General features: G+C 44.3%; 1 protein-coding gene and 1 long non-coding RNA gene across 4 annotated transcripts in view; one reads left to right on the forward strand and one right to left on the reverse strand.

Moving 5' to 3' along the window:
- Fbxo25 (F-box protein 25) overlaps window positions 1–16,330 on the reverse strand; it is a 30,230-nt gene extending 13,900 nt beyond the window's left edge. For 2 of the 3 annotated variants that reach the window (XM_048456255.3, XM_048456253.3), the window contains exons 1-5: window positions 16,173–16,329; window positions 11,402–11,542; window positions 6,133–6,233; window positions 4,958–5,007; window positions 2,757–2,849 (exon numbers count right to left, since the gene is read on the reverse strand). In XM_048456255.3, coding sequence (XP_048312212.1) covers window positions 2,757–2,849; window positions 4,958–5,007; window positions 6,133–6,233; window positions 11,402–11,535 — 378 coding nt within the window. In that variant the 5' untranslated portion in view covers window positions 11,536–11,542; window positions 16,173–16,329. Of the gene's footprint in view, window positions 1–2,756; window positions 2,850–4,957; window positions 5,008–6,132; window positions 6,234–11,401; window positions 11,543–16,172 lie in introns of all 3 variants that reach the window. The other variant, XM_048456254.3, reaches the window with a different exon arrangement.
- Window positions 13,236–15,051, forward strand: LOC146890539 (uncharacterized). The gene is made up of 2 exons (XR_014998684.2): window positions 13,236–13,391; window positions 14,681–15,051. It is a non-coding gene; the product is annotated as an uncharacterized LOC146890539 (long non-coding RNA).
- Window positions 16,331–21,509: the final 5,179 nt, after the last annotated feature.

A 21,509-nucleotide genomic window follows, 5' to 3' on the forward strand; every position in this document is an offset into this window, starting at 1 on the left:
ACGTGTGGCGCTAGATAAGGTGGCTGCAGGAGGACAGTGTGAGCTGAGGGGACCTTACTCCGGATGCTGAGGCTGGAGCCAGCCTGCTTTCCACTCCGCACAAGAATCTCCACAGGCTGCAGGCCGGTGAGATGAGTAAATGCCCAGCCTTCTAGCCTCGCACCTTACCCCAGCAGGGAGCTGCAGAGCACCCTGGTCACCAACAGACTTTCCTCACGCTCCTTCATGCTCTGATCCACTGTCTAACGCTGACAATCAAGAAGTCAACAGGCCCTTCCTTCCGTGTGAAATTTAAAAAGATCACCACATATAATCTCTTAAAACACAATTCAGACACACTGTAGAAAACCTAGGAACCAAGAACGATCGCTGCACTGGAATCTAAGCGATGCCAACCTTGCTGATAGAGATGGAGGCTCATCCTGATGCCTGGCCTCCCTCAGCCCTGCTACAGACTGACCCTTGTTGGCACTGCTGAGGACTGTGTCCCTCCATGCCTCTTGTTCCTCTCGGGTTTGTTTCTATTTTCCTCTGTATCTTTCCCATCCTTCTATTCCCAACTACAGATCTCTACATCTGGGTACTAAGTGTGTATAACCTGGAGTTTGGCTGTGCTCTTTGACCCAACAGAGAAGCATTTACTGACATAATAAAGGTTTGATCTTAGTTCTGACATATTGTATAACTAAAAAACAAAATGACAACGTAACTCCTCACTCTTTCCCAATAGTTCCTTCAGAACGTAGGTGGGCTAACATTATCCTGCCCCGATACTTTTGTAACTGGGACTCTCCATCACTCTCTCACCCTCTCGGGCCTCAGAGGAGACACCCAGCTGTCGGTTGCCTATTCTAAGTCATGATAAACCCGCCACCTCCTTTTCTCCCCTCCTTTCCACAGCTCCATGTTAGGGAACAACATTTATAATTACAGGTAGAGCAGTCAGCGCACGGTCTCTCCTCCCCACTCCTTGACGCAGCTGCCCACACTACTTCTCTATCCCCAGGGTCGAGGACACTCAGCCCATTCTGCTTGGCCACCCTGGTCCACAGTTTGCTATCATCTTAGACCAAGACTGAATTATGAAGAAACAGAACCTCAACAGACGGGCAATGCACAGCAAGACTGAAGCCGTGATGAAGGTGCTCATCAAAACCCCAGGACCAAACGGCTTCGCTGCTGAATCCTACCAAACAGAGAACCCATTTCTTCTCAAAGTATTCCAAGAAGGGGAAGGAATTCTTCTCAATGCACACCATAGGGCTAGTGGTATCAATACCAAAAGCAAATCAGGACACCGCAACAAAGCATGACAGGACAAAATCCACGATTTGAAAAACACAAACAAACAAAAGGCAGATGCTAAAATATGTTCACTTGCCCAATTCCAGGAAACAGAAACCAACTGCACATCAAGATAGCTCACCAGCATGTGAGAGTCATTTCAAGACAGTTCAACACAGGCTGACCCCTGAGCCTTCCACGCATCAACAGTGGAGGAAACCGGCCTATCATCTCAAGGAACATGAAAGAGCATTTGCTCAAAACCAACCTCTTACGATAACAAATACAGAAGGGACAAAGGGAGGAAAGCTGGACACAGAAGCAAGCCCAGAGCTGCCACCACGGCGAACAGGAAACACAGAAGCTCACTGCGCTCTGAGACAGGACACTTCACCTTTCTATTTCAAACAGAGCCTCAACCCTTACACTGCTTCTGCTAGAGGACTTCATCAGAGCAACAGGAGACTTCACCTGGCCTCCAGGGCTAGGCTAATCATATTTTGGACAAATATAAGTACCAACTCTATTAAGAAAACTTGTTGTTTAGAAACAGAGGAAGTCACTTCTACTTTGTAAAAAAAAATTCTTTCCAGAAGTATTTGAGAGCTGGAAGGAGCAGTTCTGTTAGAATCGGCCTTGTCTTCCCTGGATGCCAAAGCCAACACTTGAACAAGCCAGAGTGAATCTCGGTTCCATCACCAGAGCAGAGTCACCCAGACAGATGCTCTCAAGAACTCAGGAAATCATACCCAAAGTCTACTGGGCACAAGAAGAACTGTGACCGCTTCTCCTGCCATCCGCCAGTCACCTAGAATCCTGTCACACATCACACCAGCTGAGGCCAAGAGCAATCCATCTCTGTCCTTGTGTCAACACCTGGAAACACCTAGAAAGCAGTAAGGGTCTCTAAGCACCACTGGAAGGAGGGCTAGCAGGTGTGAAGACCCTTTGTATGTACTTTACATACAATGCAGAGAAGTGAATGAGCCACAAAAGCAAACTCTATACAGCAATGATCTTTTCCTTCCGAACATATCCCAAAACAGAAACTTCTGACAAACTATCAGTAATGCAGCAAGACTCTTGTGGACCTCTATTCTGTGTAAGATTCCTCTTGTCTGTTCACCCTCGTGAACAGACATTCTAACAAGGCCCATTCTAAGTGAATGCATACAGTAGAAAACGCAGATGGAGTCACTGGGGTCCTTCTGAGCTCAACTGTCTGAGGTGTTCCCCAGAAAGAGGCTCTGGAACATCCCAGTTCCCATGGCCTCCGGGCAGGAAGGTCTCACCAAGCCTGAGACTTGCAACTGAGACCTCGGTGTTGCAAGCCCCACGTCTTCTCCCACGCTTGTCCCTTTCCTTCTCTCAGGAGAACCTTAGTGCAGCGGCCACAGCACCGTGCCTACCTCGCTTCTGGAACCTGCAGGACGGTTATTCAACAGAACGCTGTTTCTGAAACAGCCACTTACTTTGACCACGTAGGTGAACCTCCTAATATCCTGGATTGCACTTGAGAAGTCTAGCCGGTTGAAGGCTTCTCCCAGGGTACAGTAGCCATGCCTCTAGAAAAAAGACAAGCAGTGAGCTCAACCAGCCGAGCACAATGAGCTAACAGGTGATGTCAGCTAGGGAGCATAAACGGCATTGTATTGGTTCTAAAGATTTACGTCAGATATAAATGAGAATAAAGTATAGCAACGCTGAATTGAAGCCAATTGTGTGCAATTGAGACGCGAGGCACTGACACTTTGTTCACACTGCTGGTATAATGGCAAAGAGAAGTTCAAGAAACACCATTCTGCTTTCTGCTGCTGGGGACGGGAGTGGGGGACGGGGGTGAACACAAGGCCACAGGATGCCAGTGTTGGACACCAGCAGCGTGTCTCCACAGAGAGTTCTGACAGCCCTGGGGGAAGTGTGCTCAACCACCAAGTGGCCTTAGAGGGGCAGCTCTGAAAAACAGCTATGTGGATGCCTGAGGTTCCATGACCCAAGTCTGACAACGGCTGGTTTCCAGACTGGCATCATGGGAGCTGAGCAGCCAAAAAGCCAACTGCTACAATGAAATGCACAGATCTGGGAACCAAAAAGGAGATGTAATTTCTCCTAAGGGTCATAGATATTGCTGCTTGCTCTGTCTGAGAGGTCTTCCATCTTCTGTATCGGTCTGTACAGACTTGAGCTCAGGTCAGGAAGGATTTTAAGCCCTACCTTCTGCATCTGAAACACCTAAATCTATGCATGGATTTTCAGCTGAGTCACGGGGCAGATGAACTAGAAGACAGTACGGAACCACAAGACTCCTTGTGACAAGTGACTTTGAGTTTGAAACAGGTTAGTGGGGCTGCAGAAGAGCAGCAGAGGCAGCAATGTGTCTGCTGGCCCCGTGGGGAAACTACACAACTCTAACAATCCTAACGTGTACTACCCAGTTACACATTCACACAGAACATCAATACCCATGTTTTCTGAGCATTCACTACATGTAAAACACCGCTGTGAGCTGTGGGGAAGCAAAGCTCAGAGCACGCACACACATACACGCACTAAATAAATAAGTGTGGTATATTAAAAAAATAAGGGTATTATTAACATTTCTGGAACACTTAACTAATCCTAATCTCATAATTATGTAATACGAAACTGCATCATTAGTTTTTTTCCCAAACAGCTGTAAAATAAAGCAAATGCAGATGTTCTAGGTCTATAAAAGGAACTAGGTTTACTTAAAACTAAGTAGAGAAACAAGAAACACAGTGTAGCCAAGTGGTTTGTGGGATGACTCACGAGAGAGCTCTGGTCAGCTCTGCAATCAGAAGCAGAGGAACTTCTGCAGTGTCCTGCAGAGCCGACCTGGGTGGTTTCCTAGGAGTCGCTATGCATTTTGGAAGGAGGGGTCCATGGGCATCTTATTCCCCAAACACACGAGGTAAAGGGAAAACTTCACCCGCAGGTACAGGTCACACTGCCAGAACATGGATCAAACACACAGGGATGTATGTTTGGTTTTAATGAACCCCTGCTGATTTAGAGACGCATGGGGATCAAAAGTACATACACATATCCAAACTCATGGACCACACACACTACAAACATCACAAGCATACACGTGCGTGTGGCACACACAGTCCATGCACAAACATATCGCAAACATATCACATATGTAGTACATACCATGTGCATGTACACCATACACATTATATAAACATGCCATATACACACACATGCAGATATCACATATACATTATATATCAAACACATCCCATATATGCTACATATACAAATATATAACATAGCACTCACAGGTACACAGCATATGCCATATATATATATGCACACACCACACACATGCAAATATACATATCCATCATATTACACAGTTACCACATAGATTATAGAACACAAACATACCACATGCACTATATACCACAAATACATCTAACACCACACATGCTTATACCACACATACCCAGTGCACAGTCATGCACATATCAATGAATACACACATGTACATGTACATAATTATAGTCACTGATTCAAAAAGCTGTCACATACATATTCATCTGTTCGAATGTGAGCTATAGACTCACTATAGCATTACTAAAGAACTAAACTAATGGACATATTCAGCACAAACAATACAGCGCACACTCTTCTAAAGCATACTTACTTCTTTTGTGCTTTCTTTATGAACATAGATCCACTTCTCACGATAAAAACCTAGAACAAAGATGAAAGGCCCTTGAAATCTGGCAAATCCTTTCAACCTCAAGATGTTGAGGAAACTGGAAGGCCGGACAGACTAGCAAGATGACCTCACTGCTCCAGCCAAGAGGTGCGAGGTGCTTCTGCTTGGTGAGTGTACACAGCACACTTTGTTTCCTAACATCACCTTGTTGGGGGCTGTGGCCCCCCAGACCCTGAATTTCCTGTAAACAATTTGTTTTCCTCTGCTCTGAGCCTGCAGCTGCTCTGAGCACGAGACCCTGATGGCAGGGGAGTGGGTTCTGATGGACCTGCAGCTGAAAGATCCCGAGAGCTGGGGCGTGGACAGAGCCCTATAGAAGCTGACAATTAAAGGGGGCATTCTTGTTTCAAGGATGACCCGTGTCTCTGTGTGTTTAAATCTCCAGGCCCCTTTCCCAGCTTGTGAACAGTACCCTAGCACGTAGCTCAAAGAGTGAAGGGTAGGCGCTACATCACCTAAGTGCTCAGACACCTCTACATGAAAAATAAATTGATAGTAACGCATCTTGTTAACATACAAGAAAAGTGTTATATCAAATATACATGCTTATAAAATTCTGTAATATTATCTCTATATCATTACTGGCCTTTTATTAGCTGTTATGGCCACACATGGCACACATAACCAAGATCATGAAGCCTCTTCTTGTGTCTGCCCTCCTCACATTCTAGCAGGTATTCCCAGCATGGGCCAAGGTGGGCAGGGCTGTGACAGAACCCACAGACTCCTTATGCCCTTCCACCTGCACATCACTGCCTCTCGTCCTAGCTCTGCCCACTTCTGGCTCCTGTCCACACTCCCCAGTCACCCCATATCTAAACCAACCCTCCTAGGGGCCTTTCTGTTTAGGAGGAGCTCAGTTGTGGGCAGCATCCTCAGATGCAGAGGCATGCTTCAGGCCTGCCGTCTTTGATTGTCTAGACCTTACCAACAGTGAGCTGAGTGACAGGCAGTCTGCTCACTGGACAGACGGGCAGCACTGAGCACAGAGCTTGTCCGCACACCTCCATCACCCTGCACCTTGTTAGAGAGCACTGCCAAGCAATCCATTACGGCAATATCAAATAAGATGATAAAACCAGCGAAAGCACTCTTACTGTGAGTGGCTGTGTCGTTTCCAAAATGCTCCTTCTTCCTCTTCTTGGCTGCATATTCACACTCATTGTTGAATATTTCTTCTTCGCCATTATTTAAGATACTGAAACAAAGATAGTTCATTAAACTGGGTGGTGGTGGCGCACACCTTTAATCCCAGCACTAGGGAGGCAGAGATAGAGGCAGGCAGATCTCTGTGAGTTTCGAGGCCAGCCTGGTCTACAACAGCTAGTTCCAGGACAGGCTTCAAAGCTACAGAGAAAACCTGTCTCAGAAAACAAAACTAAACAAATGAATAAAAAAACCCAGACAGTTCATTAAAGTAAATTTTTCACAAAGAACTTCACTTTGCTTTTCTTTTTTAAGAAAGTAAGTATTCACTTGGTAATCTGGGGATGAAAATAAAGACCCTGTTAAACCCTGGTGAGGACTAGCTACATTTCAGGGAGGCACGAACTGGAAACTCAGGGGTAATAGCTACATTCTCTTTTTATTTTGAAGCAACTAAGATTTATTCTTTCTTTTAAAAATGTTCCTCCAGAAAGCCAGCCATGCTTTAGACTTTCCAAACATCAAAATAGTTTAAAGCCTGAACATTATAAACAAAACCATAAAAGCACTGAACCCTAGTAGCAATATGACTACGGGGCTGAAACTTGCTGTGTCCCTAACCAAAGCTGAGCAAACATAACGCTAGCCCTTGTTTATCATCTACATTTTCCAGATATTTGGCTCCAACTCACTCTTGCTGCACTGTGCCTTTTCTTAATAAGCTCCTACCAAATACGCTGAGGAACCAGCAAGTGAACGCTACATTTGTAATATTCAAACACATTTAAAGTACTTTAGTATTTTTTTTTCATTTTTATGAGACAAGGAATTCAAATCAAGCACTAGCAGCTCAAACATCTTTTCTTTTCTTTTTTTTTTTTCTCTCTTTGTAATAAAAACTATTCCAGCCTGGTCTACAGGGTTGAGTTCCAGACAGCCAGGGCTACACAGAGACGCCCTGTCTCAAAACAAATCAAACAAAGACAGAAAGAAGAGAAAAGAAAAAGACAGACAGAAAGAAAAGAAAAAAGTATAAAAAGCAATCCACAACCTAAACACTAAATATGCTTTTGTTTGTTGAGTTGTTTGTTTGTTTGTTTTGGGAGGGGGCACACTTAAAAGCTAGTTTTCAGCCCATCACTGATTTTATCAATGGGTTTTGAATTTTTGATAGGGGAGTTCAGGCAGTCACATTTTGTCTGTGGGGCGTGTTGCCCTAAGGCAAAAGTTTACCTATAAACCTGGAGGGTGCATTTCCCCGCCCTCTCCCTGGATATTTAAATAATGATGGATAGAAACCATCTACGACCCAACAAGGATCAACAATGAAACCAAATAGTTTAGGTAAGTATTACTATTTTTTTTAATATGTACTATTGTACATTTATTTATAAATATGTAGAGCTGGTTTTGGAGTTGGACTATGGCTCAGTCCCTCTTCATTTCCAAGCCTGTTAATAAGAGATATCCCAGAGTTTCTGTATTATGTCAAGAGCCAAGATATGGGACAAAATAATTACAATTGATAAATTTTCTTTGCCTTTCCCCACATCTGTTTCCGTCTTTATTAATATATATATATATATGTGTGTGTGTGTGTCTGTATATGTCTTCGTAGATAATGTTTAACTTTCCCATAACAAAAAATAAATTTTCCTGCAGTAATCTTTAAAGCTTCTAGGATGAAGATGGGGCCCCACAACATCAACTCCACCTCATTACTATGACGTCATAATGTTGATAGTGCTACTTTTAGACCTGTTTTTTGGTACCAGCTACACAAGACAGTTCCGAATGATGCACAAAATTTGACAACACTCTGGCCAAACCTCCTTAAACTACTCAGAGACTATTTGCAACTTTCTCACACCAAATGTTAATATTGGAATTTTACCATCAATTATTTTCACAGGGCCCCCTAAGAGAAACGTCGCCCCCATGACAGTTGGAAGCAATTTTAGAGGATGACGTCCCCTCTCCCAGTAGAATTTGCCCTCAGGTTTAGGGACATCATTTAGGGGTTGGTTATAATTGATATAGGGATGAGGGAATGGGGGAGGTATTTTATAAGCTCAGGGGTGTTTATCATAAAGAAAAAAAAAGGGGGACTGATTGGTGATGGGATAATAATATATTGGTATTTGTGAGTTATTGTTTTTAGAAAATTGTATTGGTGTTGATTTTTGTACATTGATATATTGAATATTGTATGTGAGTATGCTTCTACCTCTATTTGTATTGATATATATATATTTACATTCCTACCTCTGATTAAAATATATATGTAATGATATACATTGTTTACATTTGGAGGTCATTGTCCTCACTCATTGCACAGTTGTTCATTCTCTTAGTCTTCAAGTTAGATAGATAGAAATCAATAGTCATATATGTTTGTTATATTTATATTTAGGCTAATCAGCTTATTTAGGTGCATAGAGATCATACTTAGTATAGATAGTATAATCTTCAACCTCTTCGAAGAGCTGTAGAAAATGGCCTTTAATCTAACTCATAGTTCTATAGTAGTGAGACTCAATCGCTCCTGGCATCACCACTCTACTCCCGAGAGAACATTGAGTACCAAAGACACTCCACATGGAGCTTGTCTTCTTCCTGGCAGAACTGGCCTTTGGGCAAAGAAAAAGCCCATACCTCAAACACTGACAGAATTACAAAATATCCGTAAATGGATAAAAGCAAGATTGTCTTATCTTGCCAAGACAGGGTGAGAGAGTCCTAAAAGGTTTTTTGCCTTTAAAAAATGACATGTCAGTTACATCAGGCCTTAGCCAAAGTTGGTTGACTCAACATTGCAAACGAGAATTTGGGTGATTGCCCAGGTATTCAGTTGTCTCTTCCATTTGTTGTACATTTCGGAAGTTTCCCGCTTGTACTTCCTGGCTGCTTGAGTAAAATTATTTCCCTTCTCAGATCTTTGATGGAGTTGAAGATTACATAGTTGTAGTTACCCTCTACATTATTTAGACTCCTTGAAATAAAATGTTTAGTAAAACTTTTGCTATATGCTTCTTGCTTAATATTGTTTGTTGTTTATAATTTTATATGTATTATTTGTTTCTGTTGTATATAATGGTATTTGGTTTTGTTCTGTCTTATTTTAGAAAAAAAGGGGAGATGATAGGAGAGTTCAGCCAATCACATTCTGTCTGTGGGGCGTGTTGCCCTAATGCAAAAGTTTACCTATAAGCCTGGAGGGTGCATCCCCCCGCCCCGCCCTCTCTCACTCTGGCCTGGATCCAGCGTTCTGGACGGTTGGGATTCTGGTGTAAGTTTTTCCTTCTGTTTTATTAAAGCTGTATCTTTTGTAAGGTAGTCTGGGGACCTTTCATTACCGATCGCACTGCATCTTCAAATTTTTAATTTATTCACTTTTATTTTACGTGCATTGGTGCTTTGCCATGGGTGTCGAGACCCCTGGAACTGGAGTTACAGACAGCTGTGAGCTGCCATGTGGGTGCTGGGTTTTGAACCCAGGTCCTCTGGAAGAGGAGTTCACGCTCTTAACCGCTGAGCCATCTTTCCAGCTCCCCATCACTGTTCTTTGATGAGAAAACTGTGTAAAAATCGCTTTTATCCGCCACCAGTGTGCACTTTTCATAAGAGAGCTGAGTTTACTGCTGAAATTGGCTTACTGCTGCCACAGTTAAACAGCATACGCACTGCAGTAAATCCTCCAGGCAGCCAGGGGGCATCCAAACCTCACAACTGCATCCTCTCACAGGCACCTAATGACCCAACTTCTGAACACACAGATCCCTGACTCTTACAATTCCAGGGTCACTCTTATCCTAGCCTGTCATCATTGACTCAGACACTAGATGGAGACTCTTCTGAATCAGAAAAAGCTCTAGCTAAAATCACAAACTTATCAAAGGAAAACTGATCTGCCTATACCTCCTGCCTAGATACTGGCCATTTACTAAACCAATTTTATTAAACCAATCACAATGACATATCTTCACACAGTGTAATCAAATACCTCACAACAGCAAATTATTAACTAGTTGCTATTTTTATAAGGTATTTTAAGGTAGGAAGGTCATACTTTTGGGTAATGATTTTTATACCGCCAGATATACAAAAATGTAAAACTGATGGGAAAAAAATGCTTCCAGAATTAAAATTTAACATGTATGAATTTAATAAAAGCATAAATATTGTACAAACCTTTCCATGTTTCATGCAAATAAACTTAGTCAACTGCACTTCAGAGCAAACAGTTCCTATTTTTATGGCCTTTGGTCTTATGAGCAATACAAATATCCCTCATCCTGCTTTAAAAACAAAAGAATCTTCTACAATAAATTCCCCCAAAGAGCAGGCAGAAAACTTTAATTTGTGGAAGGAAGAAATGCAAATGGGCTAAGAACGTATGAAAATGTGTGCAACCTCATTAATTCTTAGGGAAATGCAAGCGAAAACTGCCCTAACACTTCACCCTCCCGAAGATGGCTGCCGTCCAAAAGTGCAGGAAGTAAGTGTTGGCGAGGATGTGGAACACGAGGACCTTTATGCACTAGTGGTGGAAATATAAACGGCACAGCCAGCGTGGATGGGAGTAGTGAACCCTTAAATACTGAGCTGATTACCGTGTGAACAGAAAGAACTGAAAGCGGGTCTAAAGAGACGCCCACGCTCCTGCATCCGTGACAGCCCCAGTCACAACACTGACATGTCTATCAACAACTGCACACACAAACAAAACATGACAATCCAGACAAAATAGTCAGGCTTAAAAAACAAAGGGACTTTACCAGTACATGCTGAATGCACCCGGATCTGAGGACATTATTATAAAACAGATCATCTCATCACAAAAGGGCAGACAGAGATCACGAGTGGTGTGAGAGTTAGAGGACAGGGAGGGAGCTACTATTTACTAGGGACAAGGAATGCAGGCATGTTTCAGATGTAAGCCTGGTGCTGGAGAGATGGCTTAGTGGCTAAGAGCTCTTGCTATGCAAGCAGGGAGGCCTGAGTTCAAATCCTCAGCACCCATGTGAAACCCAGTATGGCTGAGTGTCCCTTGTCCCTGTAATCATGACTGCTGATGGAGACAGGCACACCACAGGAGCAGTCTGACTGCAGGCCTAGCCAAAATCGTGAGCACAACTGTAAGCGACAGAGCTCTACAGTGACCTGACAACCATGAGGCCACGCAGGTGGCAGCAGCGATTCTTCCTCACTGAGACGTACATGCTGTGGTTGAGGGAGTACTGGTTATTCTCGCTCCGGAGCTCTTGGCTACAGGAGTCACATCTTTTCCACCCATCCTCGGTTTTAATCCAGCTCCATCCAGGGGATCTCCAGTCCTGACCCAGAAATGGCATAGTTTTCCTGTGAAAAAAAATAAAAATAAACAGTTTACATTAAAAGTATATATACACATAACGAACACAAATTTCTTCTGGCTGGGTGGTGGTGATGCACTCGGAAGTCAGAGGCAGGCAGATCTCTGAGTTTGAGGCCAGCCTGGTCTACAGGGTGAGTTCCAGGACAGCTAGAGCTACAAAGAGACCCTATCACCAAAAAAAAAAAAAAAGGAAAACAAAGCAAACATAAATTTCTTCTCATACAGAACCAGTTTTATTTAACATGTAAATTACATGTATCGCTTACTGCTGCTAGCCGTGGTATGCACACGGTGATGATTATATAACACTCCGGTTGCACTAAAGCAATAACCAGGAGGTTAAGCACAGGTGGGTCTTACTGCACAACAATGTGTGGTGAAAGGTTTACCCCAGACAACACCTGCATTTGAATCACTAGAAGCAAGCAAGCTGAGGAACCACTCCAAACAGCTCTCCCCACCTCCCACCCATTCCAGCAGTAGGAGGCGACGTAACTGAGCCACAGTCCGACCTGACTGCAGAGAGCCCACTGTGGACGAAAAGCATGGAGAATGGAAATGGAATACGGTCGGCAAAGACGGGGAGGGGAGGACGATGACCTGACGAGGAAAAGGTTGGGCTTTGTCCTAAGAACAACCAGGAGGCAAATGATTTGATCAGACTGTGGCATTACAGGGCATAAAGGCAGTGAACCTTCAGAGGACTGGCGGTGCAGCCGCAGCCACATAGGGCAAAATGCTGCCATGCAGGTGGTGCCGGGAACCAAACCTGGGTCTTTGGCGAGGGAGTGCTGAGGAGGGACACAGCAGAACAGCAGTGTTGGGAGGGGCACGGGAAGGAATGCTGGGTCCAAAGGTGAGTCTCACACACAGCAAATGCCAGGAACAGCTCCAGATATTCATGTTTACAAAGTCAGGTTGCCACCTCCTACAAAGGCTCCCTGCAAACAGCTCCCTTCAGACCTCTCCACCCCATGAACCAGCCTCTGCCACCATCCAGTATCTGAAATTACTTATGTATTCAACATTAATTTTCCTCCAAGATAATCACAATGTCTTATTCTGTGTTATAGTCCCATTGCCCAGTCTAGAAAGATAATTTTCTAGGGTCTGTAGTGTAAAATTCAAAGGGAGAACAGAAAAAGCAAAGTAACCCCTGAACCTGCAGTTCCTCACCCATGTCTCATGTAGACCCATGTCCTCAGCTAACAAGTGTCTTACGCTTGATAAGATGCAAACACTGCACTAACCTAGGAAGCCACTCTCTGCTTAAAAAAAATTTAATAGCATTTATAAAAAGAGCCGTTGTGGCATTTCTCATTACGTTTTGGTTGTTGTCAATCCTATGCGTATTGTGACTCACCGACTGAACTATTTGGTGAGAAAATAGTTTGGTATAATATAAATAACCCTTGCAAGCTGAGGCTCGGTAGCAAGTAAATCACAGAAATATGAAAATAAAAACCTTACATCTCAGATTTTACAACCTAGAGGAAAATGTTTGTTTCAAGATTTATTTCAGACTTGACAGGGCGCAATCATGGGATCGCTGTCTTAGTTCACTGTTCCACAGCAGAATCTACATAGCTCATAAACTAAGGCACAGGTTCTAGAAGCGATTTATCGGTAAACAGCAATAAAGGGCCACTAGGATATAGGTCAGTAGTACAGCACCTGCCTAGTGCTCATGAGGCCCTGGGTTCAGTCCCAAGCACTTGGGGCTAGGTATGGCAGCATATACCTGTCTACCTGTCCGCCTGTCTGCCTGTCCGCCTGTTTGCTTGTCCACCTGTCTGCCTATCCACCTGTCATCCTAGCACTCAAGTATCTGAGGTAAGAATTCAAGACCAACCTGGGCTCCAGAGCAAACCCTTCCCATATAACAGAAGACAAGCTGCAGTTTAAAAGGTTATACATCAGCTTTTTAAAAATTCAGTGTGAAGCATCTGATTTTGTGTACCAGAAAATAATGTTGCTAAAAGATCTTAAATGATGACAACCCACTTTTGTTTTGTTTTGTTTTGTTTTGTTTTGTGTAGCCTTGGCTGTCCTGGAACTAACTCACTCTGTAGACCAGGCAACAACCAACCTTTTACAGGAATTTATCTACTTGGTTAAAACACATGAATTCCTAGAATTTCATTAATATAATTAAAATTAAAATTACCTTTATTTTGAGACTTTGCAAATGCTAAAGGAAATCTAGTTTCTTTTCTGTTTTCTGGTAAAACATGTAGGTAGGAAAGGGTTTGTTTCATCCAGGGGCGGCAGGGGAGGAACTCAGCAGAAGTCACAGAAGACTCCTACTTAGGGCTTTGCCACGTGTGGCTTGCTAAGCCAGCTGCTTTCAGACAGCCCAGTCCCATCTGCCGAGGGTTGTACAACCCCACAGCACACTGGACCGTGCTACAACAAGTAGCAACCGAGAAAACAGCCACGAGACAACATGGCGTTAATCCTCAGGCGAGGCTCCCTCTTCTCAGGTGTACCAAGCCGACACCAAGGTTAGCCAGCACATAAAGTAAAAACCATAAATCAGTTCTGAAAAAATAACATACGTGTATGAGTAACGTCTCAAAGTCTGCTCAGCCGTGACACGGCTTGTATAACCTGCACATGTATTTTAATGTATTTACTTTCATTTTATGTGTATATGAGAGTCTTCCCCGTATGCACGGAGGTAAGTGCAGCGCGTTCTGCAGTCCCCAGTAAAGGTCAGACAGAGATGTCATATTCTCTTGTAACTGGAGTGACATACAGTTGGGAGCCACCATGTGGGTGCTGGGAACCTAACCTGGTTCTCTGCTAGAGCAGCAGGAGCTCTTGACCGCTGAGCCACCCATCCAGGCCCCATCTGCACTAGAATTTAAGCGCAGTAATTGCTAACTAACGCCAGAAAGCACTTGGGTTGCACAGCTTTGTCTTTTCTGGGTTTCTATTTCATGTGGCAAAACATGAAGATGGGGTACTGCAGAAGAACAGGATGAATTCTTCAAATTCATTTCCTATTAGAATCTCCTAAGACCAAAGAGCCTGAATTAACAAATATATATATATATATATATATATATATATATATATATATATATATATATATATGGCTTTTTCTTCAACAAGCACAGGTGCTCCTAATGAATGAAAACACCAACAAGAAACACCAGAACTCAGAATGGGCTCGGCATTAACTGAACGAGTAGGCGAATGACACCCAGTTTGGTCCGCACACTAACCTGTAAAGAGGGGAACATCCTCGTTTTACAAACTTCACTCTCCATTTCAAGGCTCAGCGATGAAGCACTTGCCTAGCACACCCGAGGCCCCGTGTTCACCCACCATATCACAACAAAAACTTCTTCTATACGTGAGAGTACAGAAGCAAAGAATTCAATAGGGCAGAATTCAAAATTATGGACTCTGATTCCACAGTCCATGCTCTTGGCCACTATATTTACAGGAATCCTAACAGCCTATTAAAACAGATTCCAGGAAATTACAGGTTCGGGTGTTTGTTGCTGTTTGTCTTTTTTTTTTTTTAACTTGACATGTGTGATGCTCTGTTTGCAAATTACAAGAAAAAATAATTAGAATATACATCAGTTATGTTTTTCTTCAAAACAACAAGAGCGTTTAGTGTGTGGCAAGGGCACAAAATAAAACAAATCATAACAAAAACAGAAAGGGGAGAAAAGCTTCACTTTAAAGTTTCATTTTAAAACCTGAGAAAGATAATCTCCATTGTTCTTGAGAGATGGATCAGCAGCTAGGAGCACCTGCTAACTGCTCTTACAGAGGATCCCAAGTTTGGCTCCCAGCACTCAAAGCAAGCGGCTCACAACTGTTTGTAACTCCAGTCCAACAGGTCTAAGGCCTCTGTTGTTCTTGGGCACTGGTGCACATGCCACACATGGAATTAACAATACTGAAACCCTTTTTAAAATAGAATGAATAGTCTACAAGCTAATAAGCATTCAGTTTTGCCGCTGGTCAAGTTTTCTTTAAAATTTTTAAGCAAGTTAAATTCAAAAAGCTGGGATCAAATGTGAAATTTGTAAACGTGGGTAAATTTGACTGTGAAAGATCGTGAACAAACGCACTGCATATTTCAAGCCAAACGTCAGAAGTCGGGTTTGCCCTCAGGAGTCCAGGGAGATCATCACAGACGCGGTAGGGACTGCACGCCCGGGAGCTAAGGAAAATGGAATGAGAACGGTGGGAAATTAAGCCTTGGCGCTGCATGCAGGGCAGAAGGACCCTTCACAGGGACGGCTCTCCAGATGTGCGATCAGGGGAGTTTGAACAGGCCCAAGGACAGAGATGGAACTCCACTGGAAGAGAGGCAGAAATGAGCTGAGGATAAAGATGCCAATCTCCTGTGTCTGGCAGAGAAAGCATGCGCAGGCCTGAAGGATGCTGCCCTGCCAGGTGTGCTCGGGAGGAGGCACGGACCGGCAGATGACAGGCCGGCGGGGGTGGGGGGCGGACGCCTGGACCCCCGGGAGGTGGGCGAGCCCACCGCCTGCACAGGCCAGCGGACTGCACGGCGGCCAACGACGCGTGGGCCGGGAGCGCCCCGCCTGACAGCCCCTCCCCAGCCCATCCCGAGTCCCTTCTCACCTGCTGGTCCCTTTCCGACGAGGCAGCCACCAACCTCACCGAGCTGCAGCCTCCAATTATTGCCGGAAGTCGTCCGTCCGCCTCCCGCCGAGGTGCACCGCTGGACGCCCCTCCTTGGGATGCCGTTGATTGGCCGAGGTGGAGCCACGTGATCGTGTTGCTACCCGAGCTCGGAGGCTCCTGCGCGCGTGCTCAGTGAACGCAAGCCCCACCCACCCGTCCTAGTCGCTTGCGGGCCCGCGGTGGGACTTTTTGACTCGCCCTGCTGGCGTTACCTGGGTCGTCTGACGGAAACCGGTTGGTTTAGCCACGGTCTGTGGACGCCCGCTCCGGATCTACAGACCGCCAGCCTGATGCTAGCAGGGACACCGACCTGTATACACTCAGACGCCTCACTTCCCTACCCCATTTTCCTGACTGCCTAGCGAGGCCTGGCTTGGTCTCCCCCCATCTCCTACATGGCCACTGACTTACTGCATGTAGCCCTGGGGCTCAAAGAAGATCTGGCTGACCTGCGGCCTAGAACAGCTTTCAATTCCTAGAAAGCTGGGAAAGCCCTAGAAAAGCAGTGCCAACGGGCGCAAAGTTTTCCAAACAGGTAGTGTGGGGTCTAAGAAAAGGGCAAGTACACCGCGGAGGATTAGAGGGGCGGGAAGCTAGAGCTTCTAACTAGGACTGCTGCCCAGGAGGGTTGCTGGGAAAGGTTTCAGCCACCTGTGTGCACCCTTGATAGCAAAGAAAACTAGGAATGGTTCTTACCCGAGTAAATAAGCACAAAGTATTTACAAGTGCCTGGTGTGTAGTAAGCAAGCATCATGTTCAGTTTTAGTCTTTTGAATGATGTGGGTACTCATATTGGGGAAATACTTATGTAAATCACTTCTAATGTGCTTGCTTATTCTAGTAGTGTTTTTCATTACACATTTTTAAAAGTAATAGACCAGTTACAGGTGGAAGTCAGCATTATTCCAGCCACAACACCTAATGTAGGCACTTGGTTCTCACTTCTGAACCATGCCCAATGGCTCTGTGTTTTTGTTGATTGAACTTGTGGAGGTGTATTTGCAAACAAAGGATAACCATAATTCAGAATATATGGAGTTTTTGTTGATGTTACCAAGCCAAGATACCGCCAGAACAGAGGCAATAAGATACAGCTGCTCAACTTCCAAATGGGGTTCATCCTGATAAGTCATACAAGGTAAAAATACTAAGTCAAAAATGCATTTAATACACCCAAATAGCAATATAGGTTATGTTGTACCTAGCCTTTCATAAACACTCTCAGAACACATATAAACCTATGAACATGCAAAATTATTTAATGAGAGCTGTTTAAAACTGAATTTAGAACCTATGAGATGGCTCAGCTGGTAACGGTGCCTGCTTTGCAAGCCTGGTGACTTCAGTTCAATGCTGGAATCCTGGTATTGATGGAAGGAGAACACTGGTTCCCAAAAGTTGGTCTTTGTACACCTTGGCTCACACATGCTCATATTCACACACACACAGAGAGAGAGAGAGAGAGAGAGAGAGAGAGAGAGAGAGAGAGAGAGAGAGAGAGAGAGATTAAAAGGCTAGTTTTTAAAGTGTGTTGATTGTATTCTGTAGCTAGCTAGTTCCTCCAAATTGAAATCTTCCCTCCTGGAAAAGGGAACAGAGCACCTTATACTCAGAGGCACAGGAAACTTAAAGGGCTGGGGAAGCCCCTGAGAGAAGATTCACAAAATCCCTACCTGCCCAATGAACAGACACAATGTCAGGGAACTCCAGAGAAGAATTCTCAGCCATGCTGCTGTGAGCTTTTCAGTGACATAGGGGCCTTTGAGTCACCCATGCTCCTGCAACCCCAGTAAAGAAACTCACTGGCTCACTAAGCTAAATGTGGGTGAAATAATTTCTTTGGTCAGATAGCAATGTCATGAGTATTTGATTATGTATCTCCAGGAAAAGTCATGCAAAAAATTCCTCCTCATCTATTTATTGAATAATGTGCTGAAAGTGAAAAATAGATTGGTGGTAAGAAAATGCTTTCTGAGATCAGACAAGATCAGGTGCGTTCAGGGTGGTATGGCCGTAGACGAAAATGCTTTCACACTGTAGAAAAGTTAAATATCTTAAGTTGAATCCTTGTAACTCAGAGAACATCTGTATTAATTTAGCCAAATTTAGCAGCATCCGCATGGTTCTTTAAAAATAATTTTACCAATTGTATTAAGAGTCAAGTGATTACAGGAACCCATAAAGAAGAGTCCATAAGACAGCCAGGCAGTGGTGGCACACACCTTTAATTCCAGTTCTCAGGAGGCAGAGGTAGATGGGTCTCTGTGCGTTCGAGGTCAGTCTGGTCTACAAGAGCTAGTTCCAAGACAGCTAGGGCTATTACACAGAGAAATCCTGTCTCGGGAAGAAACGGAAAGGAAGGGAAAGGAAGGGAAGAGAGGGGAGGGAAGAGGAGGGGAGGGGAGGAAAAAGGAAAGGAAAGGAAAGGAGAAAAGAAAGGAAAGGAAAGGAGAAAGGAGAGGAAAGGAGAAAGGAGAGGAAAGGAAAGGAGAGGAAAGAACTTATAGAGTAACCCTTTAATTTGAGAAACCACAAAACAATAGCAGCCCCCAGTAATGCAGAGTAACAATAGACACCCATGCTAGCAGGAATGGGCAGAGTAACAGCATGTCCAGTACAGTCCAGAGGATCATCTACAACAGCCATGTCTTTGGTTTCAAATGAACAACTTTATTAAATACATAGAAAACAAAAAGAACAAGTATTAGGAAATATCAGACAGATAGAAGCCGCAGCTATATAACAAAATACCACATCTGGTGCTCCAAACATCCCACAGTGTTTCTCATCTTCCTCAAAGCAGCAACCCTTTATACAGTTCCTCATGTTGTGGGGACCCTCAACCAAAAACTCATTTCATTGCACTTCATAACTGTAATGTTGCTACTGTTATGAATCTTTTTTAATGTCTGATTTATTTATTATTTTATGTGCATTGATGCTTTGCCTGCCTTTATGTCTGTGTGACAAACTAGAGGTCCCTCCCCGCCCCCAGGCATTATTAGGGCATTGGAACGATCATAACCTTGGGTTGGCAATAGTTTATCTTTTAACTGTTCGCAAGGATGCAATGTTCTGATGCTGTCAGTTGCTTGCTGTTTTTCCGTCTCCCATCCTGAACCAGTTTAGGGTTTTGGAGACTACTTGAAGTAGACATGCTTGGGTCTGAGACATGGGTCCCAGACTCAGCTTTCAATCAATAGCACACGGCCTTTCATAGTGTATAGTATGCAGGCATATACTTAGTATTATACAGCAGTAAAATAGAGTAACATCGGAGCACCACAAAGTAGCAGGATTCTGCAGCAGGACACGGATTCCATGAGGTCACAGCAGGAGTCTACAGAGTAAGAAGTAGAGCAGCAGTGATAGCAGGGGACCCAAAACAGCCTCAGAAGCCAAGAGTGAGGGCAGAAGCTAGAGGCTTCTGGGAAATCACCACACACTGGGTAAGTTGCTATAGTCTCTACACTTGGCTGTCCTTGGGAAGATGAGCAGGTTTGGTGCCTCTGCAGTTCAACCTGTGAAAGAAGGAAAGCCACTCGTAGAGATAGGAAATAGGAAGTTGCCAGGCTGAAGGCAGGAGGTCAGAGGGAGCAGCAGGCAGGTACGTACTCAACAGAGATTTGGGGGGGGGGGGGCGTGTGTCTTTATTTTCTCCAAAGAAATCCCAATATGACAATTGTCAAGAAGCTGGGCAAACTTAACCTGATGGTTGATATCCCTCCCCACAGTAATGGTTCAGGATGGTGACGGGGTAGGTGGCTGTTGCTGGGTACAGGTGTCTTGGTGTTCAAGCCTCCAGGACGTGGTGCGGTGGTACGCTGAGGACCTGTGTGCCCTGAGGGTGACTTTGCACCAACCTTTCTTGGCCTTTTTCTTGCACACAGGCAGATGCACATCCTTGTCCTTGGGGGTTGTACCATCTGGTCTCAGAATAGCTTTGCTTTGCTTCCTCTCTGGGACTCAGAGCAAAGCGTATTTAATGGAGTCTTTACTCAGCATGCAGAGGTTACATCTTGCCACATTGCATTAATGCTGTGGCAAGAAATAAACCACCAATGTGACCCTGACACCTTAACATGGGACGCGGTGGGGGGGAGGGCATAGGGCATATTCCATGTGCCTCATACTGGGGTTCTTGAGAGATGTTTAGCTAATGACACCAACTTGAAACCCCATCTAAACCACACCTGTTCCTGAAATGCCAGGAACAAGAACATGTCTGGATTTCAAGGTCACATCAAATATGGTATCAGCGTTCACTTGCATTTATGATTGTTCCCATGGTGATGTACTTACCTTGTTACTGTGTTACCTTGAGATACAAGCAATAAAGTAAGGAGCAGAAGATCCTTTGAACTGAAAGGGGCAATTGACACACAGTGCAAGCCTTGTGGCAGAAAAGCTCCTGGCTTAGTGGGTACATAGTACAGGGACAGCAGCCTGGTAAGGCCTGGAGTCTGGACTTCAAATGTGCCTTTCTTCCCTGCATACGCCAGCCAGGTTCTTCCCTGTGGCCACCCATCCCAGAGTGATAGAGCCTTCTCCTGTCACATAGAGTTTCTTGGCACCCTGGGTTGGAATTTGTGGCTAAAGTTATTGCTGGTTTTTGTTTTTTGTTTTTTTGTTTTTTAATGAGGCCAGAACTTCCTTCAGTGCATATAGGACCCAAATTCAGTTTGTATGGCAAATAACATGGAGAAGGCATTTCTAGCCTGGCAACCAACCCTCCACCTCAAGTCCATAGTCCACTATCTAAGTATTTTGATCCACCTCTTGTGCACAAGTGAAATAAAAAAAAAAAAGCCAGAAGTCAACTGAAGGCGTAAGTCACAGACAATACCACACCAGTTTGGAATTATGATTAATAGAATGGTTATTTATTCAAAGGGGAAAAAACTTACAGATTACCGTCCCAGACAACAGCCCCTCCAGGCAAGCCAGAAGCGGAGCCGGAAGCCAGAGAGGGAGAGGAGGACAACCGCTGCTTTTTTTAAAGAGAGAGAGACCACGCCCCAATGGGCTGGTAACTCAGTGGCAATTGGCTGAAGGAGCGGAAGGAGCTCCCGCAGCAGTCAACAATTTTGTCTTTTTATTTTTGTCCCAAATGTAAAATCCAGTGCATATAAGCAATAGAGTCCAGCACCGAAGGCATCACTACTGAGGTCCAGTGTGTCCGGCTGGGAAAGACCAATAAGAAGTGGCTTCTCTGTTAGAACATTTCAGAATTTTTCCACCAGTCAGCTGTTCTTGGACCATGCTACTGATGTG

Source organism: Myodes glareolus, chromosome 23 (assembly GCF_982192425.1).
Source record: "Myodes glareolus chromosome 23, mMyoGla1.1, whole genome shotgun sequence".
Classification (NCBI taxonomy): Eukaryota; Metazoa; Chordata; class Mammalia; order Rodentia; family Cricetidae; genus Myodes; species Myodes glareolus.